The sequence below is a fragment of the Dermacentor albipictus genome, chromosome 2, assembly GCF_038994185.2.
Source record: "Dermacentor albipictus isolate Rhodes 1998 colony chromosome 2, USDA_Dalb.pri_finalv2, whole genome shotgun sequence".
NCBI lineage: Eukaryota > Metazoa > Arthropoda > Arachnida > Ixodida > Ixodidae > Dermacentor > Dermacentor albipictus.
The window spans coordinates 196,601,406-196,618,309 of NC_091822.1; the positions used below are offsets into that span (position 1 = coordinate 196,601,406).

The window sequence follows — 16,904 nt, forward strand, 5'->3', positions numbered from 1 at the left end:
CCTCGTGCTCATTTGTGCCTCTCCTAAGGTGTGAAAATGCCAAATGATGAGCTTCTCAGAGAATTCAGGCACATCTTAGTTGGGTGTTAGCAAGTCGCTTCCCCACAAGTTTAGAGTAATGTGCCTGCAGAACAGAATCAACAAAAGAGATGTGCTGTGAGGCCTGTTTCGAAACACTGCTTTGAGAAAAGAAGCTGAACAAAACGCCACTGGGTGGCTGAAAAAATAATTTACTTTCTTCTTTCACAGTATACATTCAAAAGGCAAATACAATCTTAAATACACATAAAATCTATGAGGCTCAGCTGCCGTGTGCCTTTTAAAGGTGTTTTAAAAAAGATGGTAGTGAGTGGAGCACTGAATATGAAATTCAGGAATGGTTCGCTGAAGAAAACAGTACAACCTATAGGTGTGTAGGAGTGAACTCCTTGGTCTCCCTGCTGTGCCACTGGCCAGGTGGTGGGGCTTCATGCAAATTTGATCAGTAACCAGCTATACTGCCGCCTTTTCTAAAGTCCACATTGGCAAGGACACCACCATCTGATTGTGTAATGCCCTGGAATGACGACTCCTCCTCTTCTGGCCTGACCTTGTGTCCAAATTCTTGCAGTTTGTCCAGGATGATCTGCAAAAAAAAAAAAAAATCAAATGATTAGATCGACAAGGCAAAACTGCAATGAATGCGTCAAATAAATTATGGTGAATTAATGTGTTTGTCTAGACCCAATTATTTTATAAATTCCAGTCATAGATTATTGCTGTTTTCATAAGGACTTTAAATTCCAGACCAGCAGCCATTGCTCGACCACTGAAAGCAAACATGCTATCAATAAAATGAAATTGTTTTTATTCACCTGTCATTTTATTCCTGTGGCCACTCTTACTATAAGAAGAGGTTCGGTAAGCCAGAGAAGTGAAAATGAAATATGGCTAGCGATGCTGCCCTTAGTTTTATGCATCAGGTCACATGCCACTGTGAATTTTAACAGCCTATACAGATATCTAATTGTTTCGTGGTAAAAAAGGACTACACTGCATTTATAAAGAACCAAAGTCACATCACAGAGAGTTTCAAGAACCTTTCCTGAGCTAAAACAGTCCCACTTCCACTAAATTAAAGTGCATGATGGAACACTTATGTGCCCATCTGGAGGTTCTAGTGCAAAAATATGTATAGGGTTTTTATGGCGCAAAGGCCAGATATGGCCAAATAGCACCATACACATGGTCATGAGTGCGGAATAGGCTCCTGCCTAACAAATAAAATTAAGAGCTTTGAAAGAATACCTCAACGTTATAAAATGATTCAGCATTGCTCTTGAGTACCTTTAATGCGAATCTTTTTGCCGTTGCACTGAAGTGCAAAGTAGAACATCTACACGGGACCGCTTGAGCAAAACAGACAGCAAAACACAAAAGAGCAATGGGTGTGGAGAATTCAACTTTGCTGTGTGGTGGTAGATCTTAAGGACTATGTGTATCATGCAATAACCAAACAAGGCAGCTGTTCATACGTGTCAGCGGGATTTTTCCTTTATGAATTAAAGATGTGCATGCCGCACCCACTGCCTCGTATCCCTTAGTAGAAGTAAAAGAATTTCATCATGTCAAGATAAGACATTGTGATAGACGAAAAACCTTATGAAATACTCCTGACCTGAGCTACAAACCATTCTTCGCTTGCTTCAAAACCGAGTAAGGTGCAGTGTTGCCAAAGAGGGCCTTGTGAGAGGTGCAAGAACATTAAGAGCATGTTCCTAGAGGTGTTCCTAGGGGTACTTTAAAAGACTGGCTACTGGCACCTGGACGAAATGCTTATCGGATGTTCCTCACATGATTCTTTGCACCAAAATTGTTGGCTATCACGTTGGCACAATCAAGCAGTGGCTTTGTTCCTCATATACTACATTTTACGAGCCATCCGGCTGCTAGACTGCATTTCCTACATTATCATGGCTGTTTTAGAGCACCTGCGATTTTAACGGATTACCAGTTTATAATAAAACCTGGTCCTTGTACAGCTGGATTGATTATAAGGAGGGTTTACTGTAGTTGAGGTGCTGCACTCATGCTGAGCTCCTACACATTGGTGTCGAAAGGTGCATAATGTGAACATGACTAGGCATGCACCACCAGTGTGTTGGCATATGAGAGCAAGGTCAATGCAGGTTTGAAGCATTCCACGATACCATGGTGAACAGATCTCACAGATGTTAATTTCTTTAAATGCTAAAACACTGTTAGTAAGAGCTGGTAGAGCTTTGTAACACTTAGACAATTGCAAAGGTGACAGAAACCAGGTCTAGCTCACAGCATGTTGCTTAATTTGCTAATGAAGTCTGTGTTTATAGCGAAAATGCAAAAAATATCAGAAGACATGCCTAGGCATTTCCTGTGTAGCAGGGCCCATGCCTAAGGGTTAGAGAGAAGCAACTGTATCCTCTATACTCATGGTTACTAGCAGTCATCGTTATAGAATTGCTCAACACAAAAGCACTCCAGTGTACATAGGTGTGAAGCATGTATATTGGCACAGTAACTTATTTTAATAAAAAGATACTACTCATAATACCAAGGCTAGCTCTGTTAGAGTATGAATGACAGGTATACATACAGGCGGGAAGGACTTCTCATAGAAAATGTGGTTGGGGTAAAGCTGGTGATGAATACGAAGGTCGTCAATGGCTTGTTTGATTGTTTCATCAAGATAAAGTGTTTTGAACAAAATCTGTAAAATAAAATCAAGCATTTTATTGTAGTACTAGAAGAACACCACTCATAACAAGCAACAAGTTATGCTTTGAATCTGATTGCATGCATGTAATGGGTGCTAATGGCAATAATGCTAGGAAAACATGTGAAGACCATATCTTAATAGCATATGCACTTCGCAATGATCTATGGAGAAAGATAAGCTGAGGGAAGAAATATACCTAGCAAGAATGCCATAACAGAGTTTGTTTAACAAATATGTGTGTGTAAAAATGCAGTCTTGTAGGAATTATATCCAAAGCATAATACAACATTAATGAAAATGCCGAATGTCAAATGCACACCAGCTCACCATAACAATTTGGGCTGCTTGAAAGCAAAAACAATATGTTTGTTAGACATGTATAGATCAGAAATAAGAAGCATATGGCACTAACTAAAGACCACATTCTCGTTTCACAATGCAGCAATACACACACACACACACACACACGAAATTCTGTGGGGTATTTCACTAGTGCCGGCGTCATATGCCCAAAGCATTTTGGCCCCGCTTGAGCACTAATAAGCACTTAAACGTATGTATATACAAACGTGGGCGTTGTCTTTTTATGCTGCTCAGGAAAGCTGGAGATGACGCTACATAAGAAGCTATCTGAGGTGATTCACAACAATCTTCAAGCCAGCAAAGAATGAAGTTAGCTCTCCATTTAAGACACTTGAGGGAAAACAAAATGAATGTGTCAATTGCAGTCCATGAAAACATATCTGGTTATACTAGTCACTGCTCGCTAATTGATTTTAGCGTTGATATTGCCTTGACAGATCAAATGAGTAGGGCACTCTACAAGTAAGATGCTGTGAAAGCTGTGTATTGTGTAACTTTATTGTGCGAGTATGACATTCCTCCTCACCTTTTAATATATTGCTGCTGGCAAATGCCAATGAGTACACCACTGCTGCCTGGAAATGGGCTCAATCTATCCAGTCACCATAGCCTTTACTGTTTTGTGGTCGACCGTACATACTATTTCATCTTACCACTATGTTTCAATGTGCATCAAGAAATTCAGTGTCATTTCTAGAACAATTATCTAAACTATTATTGGCTAATTTTAATGTGCACAGTTTGCACTTGGAGCACTTACACCGGTTTACATCGAAGTAGTTAATTGTAGAGCTTGCATTCTACTGCTAACTACTGCGGTAGTTCAAGCCAAATTTCAGCAGCATGAACCACAAGTGATGCTATGCAGGTTAACTATTACAAATGTGCTAAATGAACGCAGCAAGCAAAATACTCGACATCAGATTTTAAAAGGCACACAATAAGAAAATATAGTTAAGCAGGACCATTTCTAGGATAAGTGGGTCACTCATTCAATGTAAAGGTTATCAGGCCACAGAAGTTACATAACGTTGGAAAGGCAACATAGCCTTTAATTCTTGAACCACTTAGCTGTAAGTGACAGCACAGGTCATGATGACTGGCTGAGAATAACATTGCATTAGAGAAACAAAGTCCTAGTTAGAAACCTTCAGAAGTTACCCAAAGTAACAAAAGAACCACAATTTACAACATCATGCAATGATTTCATTTGTGCCATAATCAGAAACTGAATAAAGGAAATTTGCTTTTGCTTCCCTAAGGGGTTGTTTAAACATAATTTCTTGCGCTGATGTCTGCTGGTTGTTTAATTTGTTCAGACCATCATCGAAAAAGCAGTCCATAATGTAGACTAGTGAGTGAAATTTTATTTTGCAGGTTTCAGCTCGTTATAATAATGTTCAAAGGTGCATGGCAAAAGAATTATGTGTGGCTCTGCTATCGCAAACACCAGAAACCAGCCAAGCTGGGGGAAGGCCAGTGAAGTAGTGCTAAACCGCACACTTAGTCTAACTTCTGCTGGGCTTCCCGCAGCTCCGCTAGTCTCTGGTGTTTGCAATAGTAGAGCCATGCATAATTTTCCTTTACCACTGAGAAAGAGGACCGCTGAAGCGAGCACGCAGGTTTTTATCGGAGAGCAATGATGTCACACCACCTGTATCCCCGTAACGCCACTCCTTCTTCCCTACTAGGCGACAGCCACCCTTGCCACATCGCTATGCTGCGCAATACTATTTTTTTACTCTGCTTTCACTCTCTGAGCTCTTTCTCCCCCAGCTCGGCAAAGCTATAGGCGTCAAGAGAAACCCAGCAAAGTTCTAACGGCTCCACTGTAAAAGGAAATTCTGAAAGCTGCCAATACTCTTGTGCTTCTCACCACTGGATTGATGAGATTTAATAACCCCAAGCAACATGTGGACTATGACAGGCCAGCAGTACAGGGTTCCAAGTCAATATGGACCACCACTTGTGTTCTTCAACATCTACTTAAAGCACAGTGCATGAATGTAGCATTAAACAGAATTAAATTATGGAGTTTTACCTGCCAAAACCACGATCTGATTATGAGACGTGCCTTAGTAGGGGCTCTGGAATAACTTAGACCACCTAGGGTTTTTTAATGTGCACCTAAATCTAAGCACACGGGTGTTTTCGCATTTCACCCACATCGAAATGCAGCCACCGTAGCTGGGATTCAACCCTGCGATCGCGTGCTTCACAGCCCAACACAATTGTTGCAGTATGCCCCCATTGGTGTATGCATGGCCACTGCAGCCAAGAATCAAAACTGCACCCCCATGCGCAGCAGCAGAAGGCCATATAGCCGCTGTGCCCTACCGTGGGTGCTTCTGTCATTAAAGGAAAAAAATGTATAAACAAGTCACTCAAAATTAAACCTGAGCAACACGAAGGTTGTGCACACTAGCATGTGGGATGCCACAGAACTGCAAGTTGCACGAAACGTTGAGGGATGTTCATATTCAAAGCAGATACTACAATGCAATAAGAACAATGAGTGAAAGAAGGAGACAAGAAACTATCACTCGACAGCTGTTCAGCCCTGATCAATTTAAGGAGAAACAAGCACAGGCGAGTGCCTCACATTCTGCATAAATGCACGAGACTCCACTGCAGCATGCTACTTATAAGGCCAGCAGCATCACTTCATATTATTTAAGCAGGGCAAATGACTTAGTGCAACAATAACATCTATACAATGTGCAAATGTCCCTCCCCATCAAAAAAATAACAGTCCTTACAAGACACTTGAGTGCTGCAGAGCTTAATATTTGGCATTTCAAATAATGCAGTGCCATTGCACAGCAGATCCTGCCGAATTTTAATGAACAGTGTCAAAAGTGTAATCCAGAACTGTGGCATAGTTTATTGTGCGGCTGCTATGCTCCCACAGATCTGGCAATCAAAGAAGAAAGCAGCATATCTCACCCCTACATGACCTGTGTCCCAAACAAACAAATGAATGAATTGCAAAAGATGCTATAGCAGACAGATGCTAACTTTGTCCAGTGCATTTATTTTTTATGGATCCCTACATTTAAGAATACATGAGCACTTTTGCCTTTTTGCTGTTTCTGATTACAGCCAATGCAGCATGCAATGAAATGATAGAGCCCACAAATAGAAGCCAACCTTAAGCTAAGCAGCAGAATGTGAACAAAATCAATTTGGAGAGAGTAATGCCAAGGGCCAACTCACCTGAGCTGTGCCACTGGTAATACGAGAGCCACCAGCCCCACCAATGACAGTGTGAACAGCCCCAGAGGAGTCTGTTACAATAGTGGGGCACATTGAAGACAGTGGCCGCTTGCCAGGAGCAATGAGGTTGGCTGCTGACCACTCCAGGCCAAAACTGTTCGTAGCGTTCTCCACAGAAAAGTCATCCATGCCACTGTTCAAAACTATGCCCGTCGACGGAGAAATCAGCATTGCTCCAAAGCTACAAGAAATGTATATTGTTAGATTGGGCATAGAGGGCAATACATGACAACACAATATAGCAGAGTAAGCCCAGAAACTGCAGCAGGATGCATAAAGGGATAACAGCCAGCTTAGTTATAGTTTTAGCTAACTGCAGCAACATTCAACTGAATCAAGCATCAAAATCTTACCAAGCTTTACATGTCCTGCGCTTGAGCTCACTTGTTTTAGCCAAGTTTTACTAGCAAATTTCCCAAGGGAATAACTTGCTAAGTTGCAAGAAACTATCCTATTCACAATCAAATTCAGTTTGGACAAGAATCATGCAAGGATGATATGCTACCAGCTGGAAATTCGCTGATTCTAGTCAGTTTTCAACAAAGACTGAAATCATGAAAAGAATTAGTGAGCTGTCTTTAAGACTAATAATATGGTTTTGTTTGTAATCATGCTGGAGATAAAGTGACACATTCATAACTTTGGTATACATACACAAACTAGTGTATTTAAGCACAATCAACAATAGCAAATATATTGATTTTTGGAATTACTGTGAAGCAATTGGATGGCTTCCTTCACAGAAGTATTTTTTTTTTAGAACTATTAGCCCAATTTAGATAAACAACAAAAGCCCAGTTTCTCTGCAGATTAGCCCCAAAACACCCAGCATATTTTAACTACATGAGCTTGATACTTCCAGATTTCAATTTAATTGCGGAAAGCAAAACACAAAGCACGTAGATTTCAGTTGTCATGATTTCAACCAATCAGTAATTGCTCTGATAATTTTTTCACTCAGACATTTCATCAGTTTTGTATATAGCTGTACTCTATGGGATGAAATAAATGAGATAAGGTTCAATTTTTCTTGATGTGGAATGGTGTTATGGCTTTGGATGGTTAACAGACAGAAATGAGGATCACTTGCAGATATTCCACACGAAAAAGAGATGAGGCTGAAGCAGTGCACTCACTATCTGTTTACCGTGCTGGTAGCTGAGACAGCATCGCCGTTTGGTGCCAGCACGTTGACATGTGCTGTTCCTTTGTCCTCCTCAACATGGGACGCTGGCTCGTAAAAGCTGGGCTCATGGGTCTCAAAGTCAGAAATTTTGGACCTCAGAGAGTTGGCATAGTCCCGTGACAACATCAGTGCCACAATCTAAAGAAAGGAAGAGGAAGACCACAATGGTACCAAGAGATTTTAATGAGTTCACAAATTTCTGCACCTACGTCTAGCAGATTAATATATGTATAATCACTTGGGTATTCACTGAAAGTTAGCACAATTAAAGGCTCTGGTTTCAGAAAATCATTACATATACTGTCCCAATATAAAACAAAGTAGCAATTTTCTCACCAAAAATAATCATGGCTACTTTCAGGCATTTTATTATGCACATGATGCAAGCTAGCAGAATGAACACATAAGAAAATACAAGTTACAAAAATAGCAGCGTTGTGCAACACAAAAACATACTAAATAATCAGTGAAGAAGAATGTGGCAAGCTTCAGCTATAATTTTGTTCAGCTATTATGCACAGGACAAAAAACAGCCACATGTGTTATGAGAGCATGCGCTTACATTGAGCATACCATGCAAACAAAGCAAATAAGTGCAATGCAAGACGTTAAAATTAAGTTCTAGTGAATTAAACAATTGGGCATCAATATTTCAAATGTCATGTTACCCTGTTTTCCATTACAAGCTCTAAGGGAGAGTTATTTAAATATAAAATAAATTGAAATATAGTTTTTCATAGCCTCATAGATTTCCTTTATTTTGGTGTAAAGATCCATACCAAGCAAGAAGACTACTTAGGTATGATAAATGAAATATAGCTGAGATGACTTACAAATGGAGTGGAATTTTAGTGTAGATAACGTAAGTAGTATCTTGTGGAAAGTTACTGTTACATGTTACTGATATGCTGATTTCATCAAAATATTAGCTACACTGCTGCTCAATAGTGAGCTCATACTGAACACGTAACATGGGTAAATTTGGCCTAGGTATATAACGAAGCTGAACTTTTCATTTCATTTTATTATTAACTCTGAAGGCTGTACAGGCATTACAGAGAGGAGTGGCAACAGTAAAAAAAGAAAAAGAAAAAAATATGGCTAATGAAGCAGCACACGATCGCAGATAGCAGACTTGAACACATGATCTGTGATAGCGATGATGGAAGCTGGAAGGCGATTCCAGTCTTCACTTATTTTCGGAATGAAGGCTTCAAGGTATGCACCGCTTTTACACTGAGGCACCCCAACCTTCATTCAATGATCAAAACGGGATGACAAATGGCTTGTAAGAAAAAAAAAAGATTTTTAGGTCATTGTTAGTGTATTATATCTTATGAAACAGACAGGAAATTATGAAGCAGGAAATTCCAATGTCTAGTAGAAAGTAGAGGTAGGTCAAGCTGTTGCTTTATGCTAGAAACGCTGGCTAAGCGATAGTAGTTAGAGAGGATAAACCTAACTGAGTGGTTTTGAACTGATTCTAAGGACTGTTAGTGAGCTAGCGTACGGGTCCCATATGGGTAAAGCGTACTCGAGTTTAGAACGCACGAGTGTTTTATATAGTAATAGTTTCAACGGAACGGGAGCGAGGCAGAAATTTCGGCGAAGAAAACCAAGGGTACTGTTAGCTTTGATAAAAACTTGTGGATATTTTTCTGCCAAGATAGGTTTTTAGTGATATTGACGCCTAGATACTTAGAGCTGTCGATGAACTGAAGAGAGCAAACATAAAGATCATAGTCTTGAAAAATGGACCAGTCAATTTTTTTTAGACACCCGCATTGCTTTACATTTGTTTATGTTTAGTTTCATAAGCCATGTGTCACACCAGAAGGGAACTTTATTAAGGTCAGGTGAAAGAACGGAGAAGTCACACTCATTAGAAGTTATGCGGCACAGAACATAGTCGTCTGCAAAGAGCCTTATATCAGAAGTAACAAAATCAGGCAGGTTATTAATATAAGTGAGAAAAATAACTAGGAAAGAAACTGCTGCATATTCACCTGTATTTCTTATACTTAAGCTATAAGAAAAACATAAGATGTTGGACTGAGGCTAGGTGTTACCACAAGCACATCGTATACAAAGAAAAGCTAAATTAAGACTTGTACTTCCATCTCAATTTATCAGTACTACGTAGAAAGCCTTGGCCAAGAATATGGCAACTATAAGAAGTGTCCAATGTGCTCAACTTACATCTGTTGTGTTGACGAAAGCTTCATCTCCAAGATATGTTCTCTTTGCATAAGCAAATTTCAGGGCCTCTACAATACGATGGTACATGAGAGCAGCATCGTCCGCACTGCTTGTGGCATTGCTTCCACTGTACCCATAGCCAGATAGGATTCCCAGAGCAAGAGAAAGAACTGGTCCGCTGCCAGGTGGGGGTACACTGTACATGACATGTTCCCCAAGGAGGGTGTACTTCGTGGCTGGTTTCAAAAGTGCCTGGTAAGATTTCAAGTCATCTTCTCTCATGAGGCCACCTGCAAGATTCCAAAATAGAACACTAGGCTTTGGCAACACTAAATTTACTCATCAGCCTGTTTAAATCTACTTCAGGACAGAGGGCTCTTCCAGCAATATCAAATTATGCCTGTTCTGCATCAACTGAAGTCAAATGAGCCTGCAACTTTCGTCACTATACATTTAATCTTTTACCACCCAAATCTGCATTTTCCTTTCCTTGAGAAGTTCTATTCTTAGACAAATGGTTATCAACTGCAAATTACATGACCCGCTTAACTCCACTTCCTTATCGCCTTCCTATCTCAACTTTATAAATGTATAATCTGCAGACCGATATCCAAACCATGCTGCTGTTTTTCTATTTCCTCAGGTTTTTCCTGCCGTTTCCATCACTCCTTGCATAGATTCTAGCTTTATCTTTGTTAGCCTTCAAATTTTACCCCTGTAGCATTGTACTGGCATAGTAGGGTTGATATATTCATTGTTTAAAAGATACCAGTAAGTTGCTGTTTATGACTTTGGAGTGTCTGCAAAATAAATGCAATTTGGTCCATTCTTATTTTTCAGATCTCCTGCAAATGACCCATGCCCCTTGCGACTATTTGGCCTAAATAATTATGCTCCTTCACGGCTTGAAAAGGCTCAATGCCAATTGAAAACTTATTTTCTCAATAGCCTACTGAGCATTCCTTTGGTTTTCTGCATATCTCTTTCAGGCACCAATTATTTCTGTTGACTAGAATCTTACTTTCACTGTATTTCTCGCATCTTAACAATCAGAAAATGCATACAGATACACATCATCGAAAGACTCTCCTTGCGATCTCCAATTACCCCTGTCCTGCGCCAACTGATTCCAGATAGCACCCGCAAATTTCCTAATTTTGTCGCCCCATCTAGTCTTCTGCCGTCATCTACTGTGCTTCCCTTTTCTTGGTACCCATTCTGTCACCCTAGTGGTCCAACGGTTATCTAGTCTGCGCATTACATGACCTGCCAAAAACTTGTTGCAGCAATATCAGATGTGAAAACAACTATTTCTTGAAAATTATACCTCGTACAACAAACACATTGTGAAAAACAATGAAAGAAGTGAACCCGATAGATGCAACGACATACTCACATTGAGCAAGAACACCCGGCCATCTACCTTTCCACTCGCTTTACTAAAACATATTTCGCAGGTTATTCGAACTTCCAGCATAGTTGCAATGAGAAGTGCTTCAAGCCATATGCGACACATTCTAAATATCATTGCTTTCATCAATGCTTTTGCTGTTGATGCACTAATATTGTATACAATTGTGTACACAGCACCTTAAGGGGATATAAATGTTTCGAACAGCCCTTAGGTTTCATCTGTTAAGTTCTTCAGTTATTTGAAACTAGTCATTCCCAACCTTAGTTAACAGGAAAATAAAAATTCAAATCATGGGGTTTAGTGTCACAAACTTGCACAGCAGGTTATGAGGAATGCCAGGGAGTGGTTCAGGAGTACTTTTACGCCCACGGGATTTTTTTAATGTGCACTTAAATCTAAGGTCACAATGCGAGCTTGTTGGTACATGATCTTGGAAGACCCATGTAGTGCAATAAGCAAGATGTGGACACAGAACAGAACATAAACCCACAGACATGGTGCTACTGTATGTTAATGTTCTTTTCCATATTCTCGTCTTGCTTATGCTACACTGTTCCTAAATCTAAGCACCTAAGCGTTTCTGCATTCTGCCCCTATCAAAGCCTAGAACCGAGCTTGCAGCCAAGTGCTGAGCAGCAGAATGCCATAGAGCCACCGTAAACATGATAGCAACATGACATGGTTAACAGGACAACATCATCAGAAGGCAGATTGTCAAGATATTCATTAACCCTTCACAGTCATTCCAGTTGGGAGCCATTCAATGGCAGTGTTGTACACATTCCTCTAAAACAGGGACGAGAGCTAGTTCATTCTTTCCCAATGTTGAAACAAGTACCCGTTATAAGTTCCTTTAATACGAAAGGAACACGTTCCAGTTACACTTTGAACATTGGAACATGTCATAACATTAATGTTACAATCAATTTTTTTTAATTAGAAGATAGGGTCAGATAATCCTAAGGAGAAATAAAGAGCAATTTCAAACTCGCATCGAACTATGTATATTATGCAAATTTGAACATCAAGAAAGAGTTTATCTGGAGATGAATCCAAAGAAACACTCCTAGACTATTTTTCTTGGGGAGCACCAGAAATACTCTAGACTTGTCCAACTACAACTTTGGTGCTCATCTATTACAAGCACAACGCATATGGCACTTTCCACTTCAGTCTTCAAATGTGCAGTCAGGATACTGTGCTTCAAACGTGCAACTAGAAAGGTACTCACATGCACCAGTACAATTAAACTTCTTGCACAAGAAACTGCATCGAAAGGAACAATACATGGACATTTAATGAGTGCTGATTCAATTTTGCTCTATCAGTGGGGAAAACAATATCCAGGACACATATTCACAACTTAGTAAAGTCCCTTGTTTGAACTCAGCAAAAGCTGCATCTTTATGTTGGTGTCAACCCTGCATGATGTGCTGCGTACGTGCATGCGTGAGTCTGTTCAATGCCGTGGAACATTTACAGAAGGAAGTCCATTCCTTCTGCTGTTCCTTCGTAAACCTAACAAGTTACTGTTGCAGTTCCACCGACCCTTAATGGAGTAATGGCATTCCTCCGTTCCTCCCAATAGGAACTAGTTCCAGGAACGACGTTCCGTACAACACTCTTTAATGCGTTTCAACACTGCACAGAGAGCCTTTGTGTGAACAAGCACATAGTAAGGAATTTATCTATAAATACTTTGTTTATTCCTGACGCTCTTGCACAGTATCTCCAACCAGCATCACATTATGGATGATCATCCCAAATGCCATTTTCTCTAGTGTCGTCAGGATCGCTTTCTTGAGTAGTTTCATCTGAGGATGTACGCTGGTCATCTAAAGGTGGTATACATTTCTCCTCGGCACAAAGATCATGTTCACATTTGCTAAACTAATGCAAGCTGTATCCATAAAATGCACACAGAGAAAACATTGCCAACTTCTCATTTGCTTCACACCACGATACGCCTGTACAAATTCCTTCAAGTGTGCCGCTAGAAAGTGCTGCCTTTTTATGCAGATGTAAAAAAATGCAATTATCAAGGTGCCACAATAAAGATAAAAAATGCCACCGCACATAACTGGGTGTGTATCTTGCACTCCCTGGCATTAACTGGAACCGATATTTTCACCTTCCAGGAGGGGCCCAATGCATGACGACAAGTGGTTACTTCCTACCCCTACTACTCCCCATTAACTTATTATTTTGAATAAACTTTGTAGTTTTACAAGCAGTGACAACAAAAATATGTATACCACCATTCAAATAACTGATATCGTGTAATTTGTGTCAGTGCATGAAACAACTTAAAATGTCTGTTCACATCCAGTGGAACTAGGTAAACGCCGATGTCCAGATATATGCTTAACATGCAAGATATCATTTGAAGAGGAGACCTTACTTTCACCACCACTTGGCGAACCAGTATCCAATAAGAAACACTCCAAAGTAAGTGCTCGAATATTTTAAGAAAGCCAGGCAACATAGGAAAACTGTATTTTTGCCTACAAGAACAGAAAAGTGTCCACTGAACAAAAGCAATGACTAACCCATTTGCTGCACATCTTGGACAAACTTTTTTCCAAGCTCCCCAGTGTAGAACTCTTCAGCTCCTTTCTCAGCAATCAACTGGAGAGTGTCGGCAAACAATGGCCGCCTAAGAATCTCTCCTTCCTTGAACACGTCGTTTGTATTATTGTTGAAGAATGCCTCCCTTCACAAAAAAACAAACAAAAAGTTTATTCTCCGAGAATGAGCTTCAAAACTATCAGTACATTACAGTAGAAAAATTATGGTCTTGAGAATCCCATTTGAAAGAAGTATTGTTGTTATCCAGCATTATTGTTATTGAATATATGTTAACTAAAGCTCCCTTATGCGTGATGTCATTCGCAAGATCTTTGGCTGTTCAGAGGTATCTGTACAGTGCCTAAAAGAACATATACAACATTAAGGAATGGTTAAATCCTAAAATATGAGTAATATGTACCATTATGCACATGAACATGAACCTAAGTTTAGCACACTGCAGTAAACACCCCATAACACATTAAAAGTAAACTAAGGTGCTTGTGTGAATGGTCTTTACTCATGGCCTTTACTCATCTTGAGATATCTTTACAGGAAAAATATAGATGGCTATGGCAGGGTGCTGAAATGAATCTTGAAGGGGTGTACGGTAGCGCGATTAAAAGATGGGACAAAAGAAGACACACAGGGACTCACACAGCACTGTGCGTGTCCCTGTGTGTCTTCTTTTGTCCCGTCTTTCAATCGCGCTACTGTACACCCTTTCAAGATGCACTACCAACAAGCCCACATTGCAACCCTCGTGAGCTGAAATGAAGACACATATAATCTATAAAAGAACTTAGTCAGGACAGTTCATTTTCGATCGTTGCACACATGGACAGCACAGTCCAAGTGCGCTTCTCTACTGTCCCAAGTCCTTTCTGTGCTAAGTGTTATTTCAAAGTGGATAGAACTGCAATATGCCTAATGAAATTGGCTCTGAAATCCAGATTTCCAAGCACAGATTGCACACAAGATGGTTGCCCCATTGAGGCCAACGAAGTACAAGCATGCCATTCAGAATTACAAAAATGCATTCTATTGTTACATAACAGGCATACCACCCCATCTGTGGAGAATTTGCCTATGATCGAAAATGGAAATCTGCCGTGATTCAAAGTACTAAGTGACAAGCCTGCGCTGAATGCAGATTGAAACAGCCAGCTTTATTTTTAATATGGGTGTGAGGACTTCTTTAAAAACATGACAAAATGCTGAACTAAAGACAGGCAATTGCGCAGAAACATTTTTCATATTTCATGGGCTCTCTTCAGAGCCTGGATGAAAAGCCCATAAAGTCACCATAGAAACAATTCATTAGCTGTTTCTAAACACACTCTGCAAACTTTCGAAACAACTTATGCCTTAAGAGGCATATATTGTTAAAAATTGCATAATAAAGTTTAATGAGCTAACCAATCAAGCTTAAAGTGATAGTTTGAGTAACTCAAACAAGATAATTACGAACAACGTGCCATTGGCTAAAGGTTTGCTGCATATGTATTCTTGCTGGCCATAGCAGATAGGATAGAGATGGCAGTGGTGGGCATTAGAAGCTGAGTTCCAATAGCTTATTAAACCAATTTTTACCAGTTACCAATTTCTTTGATAACTTTAGTGCAAATAACACAAATGTATATTTGTAATCAGTTTGCCTTCAATCCAAAGTAGGCATCCTGAGAAGAGCAGCAGTTTCAGCATGTCTGTCCCGAAGCTTACAGTGAAATGCATGTGTTACTTTTTCACAAATAGCCTTCCTTATGCTCTGTGGCATCAAACTACACACAAACCTATTTTATAGAAACTTACATTATAAGCATAAGATGACTCCCTTATGGTACCATAATAAATTTCATACCTTGATAATTGGACAGGAATGTGTGAACACCAAGCAAAGTATGTACATATATGCAGAAAATGTGGCACACACTAAACTTTCAGTATTAATGTTCGACTACTAGGAGCTGGCACTCATATCCAAAGCCTGAAGGCTTGTATCAATAACCATAGGAAATACTGCTCTACTAACATTTTCAAGGTGAAGTTTGTTTTCTAATATTTTGATCATCACTCGACAAAAATGGCAAAGGAAGTTTGCTTTCCAATGGCAGTTCCTTTGCTAAGCTGAAGACATGCTGAGAGTGTTCTGAAGCTAATCATAATCAGCAAAGCCTGAATCAATCAGTTTAGTGCCTGCTTCTCAACAGGTAATAATCAACCTTAAGCTTACTTCATAGCAGGCTCTCCAATGATGCCATTCCGCTTCTCTTGAAGCTTTTTGGCCAGGTGCTTGCCTACTGGGAAACCATTCCTACAAAGTTCAATTGTTGGCTCAACTAGCTGGGACCAAGGAAGCTTGCCATATTTATCGTGTGCCACGTGGTATGCTTTCAGCTCGCCAGGGACAGCAACAGACAAGGGACCTGCATACCAAGAAAATCCACAGTTGGGCATTGTTTCATTAACCACAACTACCCATGGTGAGGCACAAGAATTAAGGGTGAAAGCATAGCAAACCTCACAGAACAGAATAAAATGGTTGAACGATTCTAATATACTAAATGGAATAACAAGCAGTGAAACAGGATGACAAATATTAACTTATCCAGGACCAAGCAAGACAAAGATACACACCAGAGTGATTAGTGCAATTTTAAATGTTGCGCAAGCTATTTCTATGTACATGTGCAGACAAAATAATTAGAACATGCAAGCTGCGGGCAAATTGCATGCCAATGCTCTCTAGCAGCTTCAAGAGAAGCTAGAAATTGGACCACGCATGCATGGTGGCCAGCACTCGTAGCCAGTTCACACCATTCTATCTTTTCATGTTGATCATAAGAGCCTTCTGCAGTTTCTGCGGCTGAACGCTCATTAGCATGATGCCACTGATAGCAGAGCTCCACTCACTTGTGTCACAGAATTCTGTGCAATACATGCGTACTGCAGAAACTATGCTATTACTGCCACAGCACTGGCGAGTGTTGAGTCGCAGAAACTGCAAATGATGCTTCAATCCAATGGTGAAGTAACACAGAGAGGTGTGTGTGTGTTGACTCCGAGCGCTGGCCTGCGCACATGCGTGATTAATGGTTTTGCTTCCTCTATAGAGGCTGCTAGAGGGCACTGTGATGGAGTTTGACCACAGCTCACACATT

The 16,904-nt window shown here is 40.2% G+C and overlaps 1 protein-coding gene across 2 annotated transcripts in view; it reads right to left on the minus strand.

Annotated features, from left to right (window-relative positions):
* Positions 1 to 210: 210 nt before the first annotated feature.
* LOC135898565 (scoloptoxin SSD14-like) overlaps positions 211 to 16,904 on the minus strand; it is a 119,181-nt gene continuing 102,487 nt past the window's right edge. For both annotated transcript variants that reach the window (XM_065427589.1, XM_065427588.1), the window contains exons 5-11: positions 15,977 to 16,169; positions 13,725 to 13,888; positions 9,762 to 10,051; positions 7,513 to 7,700; positions 6,317 to 6,557; positions 2,615 to 2,728; positions 211 to 625 (exon numbers count right to left, since the gene is read on the minus strand). In XM_065427589.1, coding sequence (XP_065283661.1) covers positions 482 to 625; positions 2,615 to 2,728; positions 6,317 to 6,557; positions 7,513 to 7,700; positions 9,762 to 10,051; positions 13,725 to 13,888; positions 15,977 to 16,169 — 1,334 coding nt within the window. In that variant the 3' untranslated portion in view covers positions 211 to 481. The remainder of the gene's footprint in view (positions 626 to 2,614; positions 2,729 to 6,316; positions 6,558 to 7,512; positions 7,701 to 9,761; positions 10,052 to 13,724; positions 13,889 to 15,976; positions 16,170 to 16,904) is intronic.